This window comes from Eimeria necatrix, genomic scaffold, assembly GCF_000499385.1.
Source record: "Eimeria necatrix Houghton genomic scaffold, Enh_scaff301, whole genome shotgun sequence".
NCBI classification, from domain to species: Eukaryota; Apicomplexa; class Conoidasida; order Eucoccidiorida; family Eimeriidae; genus Eimeria; species Eimeria necatrix.
The window spans coordinates 1-10,000 of record NW_013653552.1 but is presented as its reverse complement, the minus strand read 5'-3'; the positions used below and the strand labels follow the sequence as shown (position 1 = coordinate 10,000).

Here is a 10,000-nt window from a genome sequence, read left to right as displayed (position 1 = left end):
AATTATAATTATAAATCTAAAAACAAATAAAAATATAAATGGATTTAGCTGCTGCAGCACTAAAGAAAGGATTTGACTAAAGAGTAAACTGCATAAGCAGCAATTGAAAACCCCAAAAGAAAAGAAAAAGCTGCTGCTGCTGCGCGTTGTTTTTTTGCTGCTGCAGCGTCTGCTGCTGCTGCTGCTGCTGCAGCGTCTTTTGCTGCTGCTGCAGCGTCTGCTGCTGCTGGTGCTGCTGCTGCTGCTGGCTGAGCTGCAGCTGCATCAACAGGTATTTTAACCTCGCCTGCTCTGCGCGGCTTTGCTGCTGCTGCTGCTGCTGCTGCTGCTGCTGCTGCTGCTGCTGCTGCTGCTGGACTGCCGCAAACGCTTGCTGCAGCAGCAGCAGCAGCAGCTAAAACCCTTTCCAAGGGCTCGTGCTGCAGCTCCCCTCCAAGTATTTCCTCTATTCTTCTTTCATAATCCTGAGGAGACAAAAACAAAACCCTTATTTAGGGTTTACGCCCAAGGGGTTGAAATAAGGGTTTAGGGTTTAGGGTTTACAGCGCAGCCGTCGGAAGACACCACTTGCAGCCCCAGACTTAAGGGTTTAGGGTTTAGGGTTTAGGGTTTGCTGTGGGGCCGCGTGGGAGGGCTGGCCCGAGGGTTTGAGACCGAGGGTTTAGGGTTTAGGGTTTAGGGTTTAGGGTTTACTTGTAGGGTTTGGAAAGCTGCAGCTTGTGAACATTTGTCCAAGTCCACAGCAGCAGCAAAAGCAAACTTTTGAGATTTGTCTTTTTGAATAAAAACAGAAAAAGGACTTTTAATTACTTTGTATCTTTTTGCTGCTGCTGCTGCACTTAAGTCCGTCCCCCTTGCTGCTGCTGCCCCTGCAAAAACTGCTGCGGTTGTTGTTGCAGGCGCTGCTTCTGCTGCTGCTGCTTCTGCTGCTGCTGCTGCTTCTGCTGCTGCTGCAGCTGCTGCTGCTGCAGCTGCTGCTGCTGCAGCTGCTGCTGCTGCAGCTGCTGCAGCAGCAGCAGCTGCTGCTGCTGCAGCTCGAAGAGCTCATTGAAGTGGAAGTGCAGCAGCACTTTTTCACTCAAACTAAAAACTGCCAAAGCTGCCACAGCGCTGCAGCTCATTTTGAATTTTCAAAAAACAAAAAAATAAATAAATAAATAAATAAATAAATAAATAAATAAATAAATAAATAATAAATAATAAATAATAATAAATAATAATAATAATAAATAATAATAAATAAATAAATAAATAAAAAATTAATAAATAATAATAAATAATAAATGAACTAAAATTCATAAAAGACTTTTCGGTGAAATTGAGCGGCGCTACGGTGTATCTACAGCAGCACTGGCAAATGAAGAAATCATTTTTATTTTATTTTATTTTATTTTATTTTATTTTATTTTTATTTTATTTTATTTTATTTTATTTTATTTTTATTTTATTTTATTTTATTTTATTTTGTTTTTATTTCATTTTGTTTTATTATTTTTTGAAGTTAAGAATCAATTGAATTAAATGCATGCTTTAATGGCTCTGTGCTTCTGCAGCTGCCTTTGGCCACGCAAGCTGCTGCTGCTGCTGCTGCTGCTGCTGCTGCTGCAGCTGCTGTTGCTGCTGTTGCTGCTGCTGTTATAGGTGTCGCAGCAGCAGCAGCTGCTGCTGCTGCTGCTGGTGCCACTGTTACTGCTGCCGTTGCTGTTATCGCAGCTGCTGCTACTGCTGTTGTTGCTGCCGCCTGCATGCTGCTGCTGCTGCTGCAGCTGCCGCTGTTGCGCTGCTGCTGCTGCTGCTGCTGCTGCTGCTGATCCAGCGGAAATAGCGCGAATGAGGCCTTTTAACTCCGTGTGGAGGTTTAATTTGTAAAAATGATTTAAATGAATTAAAAAAAGTGAAAATTCTTTTCTTCAAAAAGGCCTGAGGTGGAAGCCGGTGGCGCATACACCCGAAAGACTTCGGCGCCGCGAGCGCTGCGCCGCCGGGAAAGCTGAACGATCTTCGGAGAAAAGTGGATTTAAAAGTTTCGAAATGAAATAAATGAATTAAATAATTCAAAATAAACTTTCTGGAGAAGTTTGGAAAGAAAAGACTGGGCGATGCATGCAGCAACAGCCTGGTGGTTGGTTCCACTCGAAGCGGCTGCGCTGGACTTCGCGGGGAGCAAGTCGAAGAACTCCGCAGTTTATTATTTATTTATTATTTATTCAACAAAAAGAGAATTAAATGAACTCCAAAACGCAAAAAGAAATCAAAAGGGAAACATTTGACGGAAATTAAATCCAAAAACCCGCAAAACCCCAACACCCACCCTGAACGCGCGCGCTGTGCTGTACAGACACCTCGCGCTGCGCGCCTTTGGTGTCTCGCGGCCAAATTCGGAATTAAATTCATTTTTATTTCAAAAATAAGAATTAAATTCAGAATTAAAATAAAAAAGAGTCCTAAATGGCTTTTTTCGCGCGATTTCCCCCCAGCGGCTCCGCGAAAAACACCCCTTTCCTTCCCGCCTCCTTATCTTGCAAATAAACTCGAAAAGTGCCTTTTCAGAAGGTCTTCTGCGGCTAGAGAATGAAATAATAAACTCTAAAAGATTTAAAAATGCATTTTAAATCTAAAATGCCAAATTAATAAATCGGAAATGCATTTAATTTGCGAAATTCCGAAAAATCCACTTTGCTGACACTAGGAGGTCTCGTTGCGGTGTATCTGCAGCAGCAGCACCCTCGAGTTCGAATTAAAACGCAAATAATAATTAAAAAAGAATTATATTTAAATAAAACAAAGTAAATATATTTAAAGGAAATCAATTAATTAATTTCAAGTTTGTGCGAATCCGCAAACCCTAAACCCTAAACCCTAAGCCCGCAGGGCCTGCTGCGAGGGTTTAGGGTTTAGGGTTTGCAAGTTGTGTTTGGTGGCGTCGAACTCGGGGGTTTGGAAGGCGAGTTTGTTGGCGAGGGTCCAGGGGAGCGAACAGTGCATGCAAAGAGCAGCAGAAGGGTTTAGTTCTTGGTAGAAGTTTTCAATAAAACCCGAAACCCTAAACCCTAAACCCTCGTAAAACCCTAATGCCCCCTCGTCGCTTTTCAAAACGTGCAAAACGCATTTCTTTAAATCTTCTCTTCGAGACGCTTCTTCTAAAATGTAACCCAACAGTTGAGTGGCTGAAAACAAACAATTTAATTAATTTAATTAATTTATTTAATTAACTAAATTAAATTAAATTAATTAATTATAATTAATTTAATTAAATTAATTAAATTAATTTAATTAATTTAATTAAATTAATTAAATTAATTAAATTGAATAAATTGTCATTTGAAGGGATAGAGTGGGAGTTCAAAGAAACTGAAAAGTGTTTTACTTTTTATTTTTTATTTATTATTTTACTTTTATTTATTTTTATTTTCTTATTTTATTTTATTTTATTTACTGTTTCAAATAAAAGAATTTGAGTTCATTCGAATTTGCCGCGAAAAACCCTAAACCCTAAACCCTAAACCCTCAACTCTCCCACGCATGCCCCCAAACCCTAAACCCTAAACCCTAAACCCTAACCCTCCCACACACCCCGCGCAAACCCGCAACCCTAGACCCTAAACCCTCCCAACCATCCCCCGAAGCACCAAACCCTAAACCCCAAACCCTAAACCCTAAACCCTAAACCCTAAACCCTAAACCCTAAACCCTAGCTCACCAATCCCCAGGCGGCGGTAGGGTTTGAGAACTGCCAAAGTCATTATGTACAATTGTTTATTTCCCTCTTCATCAGACTCCACTCTACAAGTAATTCCCCCCACCATCACATCCCCCAAATACGCTGCACGCAAACCCTAAACCCTAAACCCTAAACCCTAAACCCTAAACCCTAAACCCTAAACCCTAGACCGTGGGCATCGCCCCGGAACCTGAACCCTAAACCCTAAACCCTACGCCCTGCACCGTGAGCGGCCCTCCCAAACCCTAAACCCCAGACCCTACGCCCCAAACCCCAAACCCTAAACCCTAAACCCTAAACCCTAAACCCTAAACCCTACCCAGCCTGCAAAAGGCCGGGTGTTCGGCCACGTAGTTGTAATAGTCTGCGCTGTAGGGAATTGGAATTGCTGCTTCATTTAAAGTCTTCAGAGCTTCGATGTTGTGGCGAGTCAGCTGCCCCAGCCCGAAGCCGGGGGGCGGCCGTTTTGCTGCTGCTGCTGCTGCTGCTGCTGCTGCTGCTGCTGGGTCTGCTGCTGCTGCTGCAGCGGGAGCTGCTGCTGCGTCGGCTGCGGCTGCGGCTGCAGCCGGGGCTGCGCGCGCAGCTGCTGCTGCCGGCGCCGCTGCTGCTGCCGGCGCCGCTGCTGTTGCTGGAGGCATGGTGCTGCTGCTGCTGCTGCTGCTGTCGCTGCTGCTGCTGCTGCTGCTGCTGCTGCTGCTGCTGCTGCAGCGCCGCTGTCTGCGCGGAAAGGCTGCAGCAAACAGCAGCGGATCTGATTTAAATGGAAGATAAATAAAACAAATAAATAATTATCTTTATTTGAAGTAAAAAAGAAAAAAAAGAAACTTATTTGCTGCCAAAGACCCGCGCTGCCCGAGGGCCCCGCTGCAGCGCAGCAGCAGCAGCTGCTGCTGCTTTTCGCCAAATGAGCGAATAAAAGAATTAATTTAATTTAATTTAATTTAAATTAATTTAATTTATTTAAATTTAATTTTATTTTGCCAAAATAATCCTTTTAAACCATTTAATTCCACTCTTTCGCTCCCTCACCTTCAACTCAACAAACACCAGGGGCCCCACTGCATGCAAGTTGGCAAACCAGCTGCTGCAATTAAATAAATAAAATAAAATAAATAAATAAATAAATAAATAAAATAAATAAATAAATAAATAAAAATAAAAAATAAAATAAAAATGAAAGAGAATAAATAGACAGTCGTGGGACTGTCTCGGGAGTCTTCGCTGAATGCGCCAGTTAAAGAAAAGGGTTTAAAGAGAGCCGCAGGGTTTAGGGCTAGGGTTTAGGGTTTTGAATTAGGGTTTAGGGTTTGGCTTTAGGGTTTAGGGCTAGGGTTTAGGGTTTCTCCTCCTAACAATATAGAATGGAGGGTTATGCCCTTAACCCTCCAGGGTTTACAGTTATACTGCAAAGTTGCCGAACCCTAAACCCTAAACCCTAAACCCTAAACCTTACGCAACGTTGCCGCGTATCGGCTAACTCAATAGGAAGCAAATAGTTGCAGAATTCGGCAGCAACAGCAGCAGCAGCAACAGCAGCAACAGCAGCAGCAGCAGCAACAGCAGCAACAGCAGCAGCAGCAGCAGCAGCAGCAACAGCAGCAACAGCAGCTGCTCCCGCTGCTCAAACTGATAAAGTGACAAATAAAAAACTCTGAACGCGTGTAATAAATCCTCAGCAGCAGCTGCAGCAGCAGCAGCAGCAGCAACAGCAGCAATTGCAGCAACGGGAGCGTTCGCAGCAACACCTGGAGCAGCCACCGCAGCAGGAAGGCTCCCAGCAGCAGCAGCAGCAACAGCAGCAACACAGCAGCAGCAGCAACAGCAGCAGCAGCAACAGCACCAACACAACAGCAGCAGCAAGAGCAGCAGCAGCAAGACAACAGCAGCAACAACAGCAGCAGCAAGAGCAGCAGCAAGAGCAGCAGCAGCAGCAGCAGCAGCAACAGCCGATGGCGAAAAGGAAAAAAGAAATCTTCGTTTGGTTTTGAAAGGTGAGGTGTCTGTACACCTGAGGTGTGTGGGGAGCTGGGGTGTCTGTACACCTGGGCAGCAGCGGGAAAAGAAAAGAACTTTGGCAGCAAAAGACATCAAAATGCGCAGAAAAAAGAGGAGAATTCGAAAATAAAAGAATTAGAACTCCAAAAGAAGAATTAAATTCCGAAAATCCGAAAAAGTCTCAAAGAATTCCGTTTGTAATCCGCTGAAAATTGTCGTACTGCACCGTGCGGAAGTTGTTCACAGACACGTCTATCAGCTGCACCACGCGCTCTATGCACTGCAGCAAAGGACAAAAAGCGGATAAAAGAGTTAAAAAAAGAACAAAAAAGAGACTTTAAAAGGAAATTAAATGGAGATTAAAAAGGATAACAAAATGGAGATTAAAATGGGATTTAAAGGAGAGAAAAAGGACACAAAATGGAGGAGAAATGGAAAAAACAAACTCGCCTATCAGCTGCACCACGCGCGCTATGCACTGCAGAAGAAGACAAAAAATAACAAAAAGTGAATTAAAAAAGGACAAAAAGGGGAACAAAAAGGGAAATAAAAAGGGAATAAAAAGGATATTAAAAAGAATATTTAATGGAGATTAAATTGGGATTAAAAGGAGATTAAAAGGACACAAATTGACGGAGAAATGGAAAAAACAAAAATCGCTATCAGCTGCACCACTCGCTCTGTGCACTGCAGAAAAAGATTAAAAAATAATAAAAAAAAGAAATAAAAAGAAATAAAAAGAAATAAAAAGAAATAAAAAGGGAAATAAAAAGAAATAAAAAAAAAAATAAAAAGAAATAGAAAAGGTAATAAAAGGGGAATTTAAAAGGACATCAAATGGCAATTGACAGGAGATTAAAAAGGAAATTAAAAGGAAATTAAATGGAGATTAAAATGGGATTAAAAGGAGAAAAAAAGATGTATTAATTGGAGAAAAAGATAAAAAAGAAATTAAAAATGAGAATAAAAAGGAGAATAAAAATGGAATTTAAAAAGAAAATTAAAAAGACATTAAAGAGAAAAATCGAATAAAAAGAAGCAGCTAAAAACGAGGAAAAGAAAGACAAAAGGGTTTAGGGTTTAGGGTTTAGGGTTTAGGGTTTAGGGTTTGGGTGGCGGGCTCAAACTGTGTGGAAAAGAGCGGAAAAAAAGCAAAAAGGAAAAGAACAAACGGGGAATCAAAAGAAACCAAAACAAATTAAATTAAATTAATTAAATTAAATTAATTAAATTAAATTAATTAAATTAAATTAATTAAATTAAATTAAATTAAATTAATTAAATTAATTAAATTAAATTAAATTAATTAAATTAAAACCCTCACCGCGTCCTCTGCAAGGCCCAGCAAAAACCTTTCCTTCAAAGCCCCCAAAGTGTACTCCGCGCCTCCAGAGAAACAGGGCATTTTCGAAGCTGCAAAATAAAAATAAAAAATAAATAAATAAATAAATAAATAAATAAATAAATAAATAATTAAATAAATAAATAATTAAATTAATTAATTTATTAATTGATGTTCGCAAAGAGGAGAGAGACGCGGAGGTTTATTCGCAGTTTGTTCTGCGCTTTTTGAGCAAAAACAGCTGCAGCCTGACCCTAAACCCTAAACCCTAAACCCTAAACCCTAAACCCTAAACCCCAAACCCTAAACCCTAAAGCCTCAAGTGTGCAGGGCGCAAAGCGCCGCAAGCAGCGACCAGCCATCCAAACCCAAGCCGTGAACCCTAAACCCTAAACCCTAGCTCCTAGAACCCAAACCCTAAACCCTAAACCCTAAACCCTAAACCCTAAACCCTAAACCCTAAACCCTCACCGGAAAGCATCATTTCGACCATCAAGATGATTCTGTCCGCGTGTTTTCTCGCCTCGAGAAACCCTCGAATAATTAAAGTTCGAAAATATTCATAATTGTCCGAAGTTTCCCCGTCCATGACGTCCAAAAACTCCTGCGCCAAACCCTAAACCCTAAACCCTAAACCCTAAACCCTAAACCCTACGCCCGAAACCCTAAACCCTAAACCCTACGCCCGAAACCCTAAACCCTAAACCCTAAACCCTAAACCCTAATTACTTGAGTCAGCTTGAAGGGCGCGGTTTCGAAGTTTATATTTCCCGGAGAATTCGAAAGCAGGAAGCCGTAGTCTGCACACACACCCTAAACCCTAAACCCTAAACCCTAAACCCCAATCCCTAAACCCCAAACCCTAAACCCCAAACCCTAAACCCCAAACCCCAAACCCTAACCCTAAGCCGCAAACCCCAAACCCTAAACCCTAAACCCTAAACCCCAAACCCCAAACCCTAACCCTAAACCGCAAACCTCAAACCCTAAACCCTAAACCCCAAACCCCAAACCCTAGCCCAAAACCGCAAACCGCAAACCCTAAACCCTAAACCCTAAACCCTAAACCCTCACCGATGTGGATGACGTGTCCCTCTGCGTCTAGCAGCAAATTGCCGTTGTGTCTGTCTTTGACTTGCAGCAAATAAGAAACTAAAGAATAAGCAGCATGGCTTTCGATGAAGTTCTGAAAAACATAAACCCTAAACCCTAAACCCTAAACCCTAAACCCTAAACCCTAAACCCTAAACCCCAAACCCTAAGCCCTCTCTCTTGCGCTTTTCTTTCGATGAAGTTCTAAAAAACAGAAGCCCTAAACCCTAAACCCTAAACCCTAAACCCTTTTTCTTGCGCTTTTCTTTATTTCAAAACAAAAACAACAGCAGCAAAAGCAGCAAATTCGAGCAGCAGAAAACAACTTTAAATGCAACAAACTTGGAAAATATAATTCAACAAAGAGGAAAAAAAGAAAAATTCAGAAAAAATTAAAATAAAATAAATAAAAATAAAACATGAAATGAAACGCAGAAGCAAACTCGGCGCAAATGGCAAATAATTTAAAACAAAAAATAAAAAAATTAAAAGTAATAATTGAACAAAAAAGTAAACAAAAAACCTGCTTTGCTCCTCACCTACCAATACCAGCAGCAGCAGCAGCAACAGCAGCAGCAGCAGCAGCAACAGCAGCAGCAGCAGCAGCAACAGCAGCAGCAGCAGCAGCAACAGCAGCAGCAGCAAAAGCAGCAGCAGCATTAAATAAAACAATTTCTTTTCAATTCGCTCTTAAGCGCATCCGACCCAAAAGACCACTTTTAAACAAACCAAAAAACAAACAAATAATAAACAAATAAATAAATATATAAATAAATAGATAAAATAAATAATGAATGAACAAACAAATAAATAAAATAAACAGATAAATAAATAAATAATGAACAAACAAATAAATAAATAGGAGAAATAAATATACAAAACAAGCGAAAAAACAAAGAAAAACAAATAAAATAAAAAAGCAGAAATAAAAACAAATAAACGAAACAAATAAACAAGACAAATAAACAAAATAAGTAAAGAAAACAAATAAATAAAGCAAATAAATAAAACAAATTGAAATAAAGAAATAAATAAAATAAATTAAAATAAAATAAAAAAAATAAATAAATAAAATAAAATTAATTATCTTTTTTGCTTCAAAAGACCTATCTGCAAAACAGCTTCAAAAATTGCTGCAAAAGAATTCACTCCACTTATATATATTTATATATCGAATGAAATAAAAAAGTAAAAAACAAAATAAATAAATAAATAAAACAAATAAATAAATAAAATAAATAAATAAAACAATAAAAAATAAATAATAAAACAAATAAATCAAAATAAATAAATTAATTAATTAAAAGAAATAAATAAATAAATACCCTTTTCGCTTTTAAAGGATTATCTGCAAAAAGAACTTCAAAAACTGTTGCAAAAAAAAGAAACAAAAACATCCAAAATAAATTTGAAAATTAAAATAAAACCAAAAAAAATTAAATAAATTAAAATAAATAATCAAATTAATTATATTATTTGAATGCATTTTCTGCAAAAAGAGCTTCGAAAACTGTTGCAAAAGAATCCACTCCATTTATAAATACAGAATGAAATAAAACAAATAAAAGCAACCAAATGAAATTAAAAATGAAAATAAAAACAAATAAATAAAAACAATTTAATTAAAATAAACAATTAGAATAAACAATATAATTAAAATAAACAATTTAATTAAAATAAACAATTTAATTAAAATAAACAATTTAATTAAAATAAACAATTAGAATAAACAATATAAAATTTTATTTGAATATAATTAAAATAAACAATTTAATTAAAATAAACAATTCAATTAAAATAAACAATTAGAATAAACAATATAATTAAAATAAACAATATAATTAAAATAA

At 38.5% G+C, this 10,000-nt stretch overlaps 1 protein-coding gene across 1 annotated transcript; it reads right to left on the bottom strand.

Moving 5' to 3' along the window:
* Positions 1-59: 59 nt before the first annotated feature.
* Positions 60-8,244, bottom strand: ENH_00041210 (phosphatidylinositol 3-and 4-kinase domain-containing protein, putative; the record flags this gene model as incomplete). Its single annotated transcript, XM_013580775.1, has 9 exons — positions 60-464; positions 811-995; positions 3,701-3,823; positions 4,041-4,438; positions 5,938-5,996; positions 7,041-7,129; positions 7,530-7,662; positions 7,788-7,858; positions 8,133-8,244. Coding segments are annotated over 9 exons (1,575 nt in total), but the record flags the coding sequence as incomplete, so codon positions are not given.
* Positions 8,245-10,000: the final 1,756 nt, after the last annotated feature.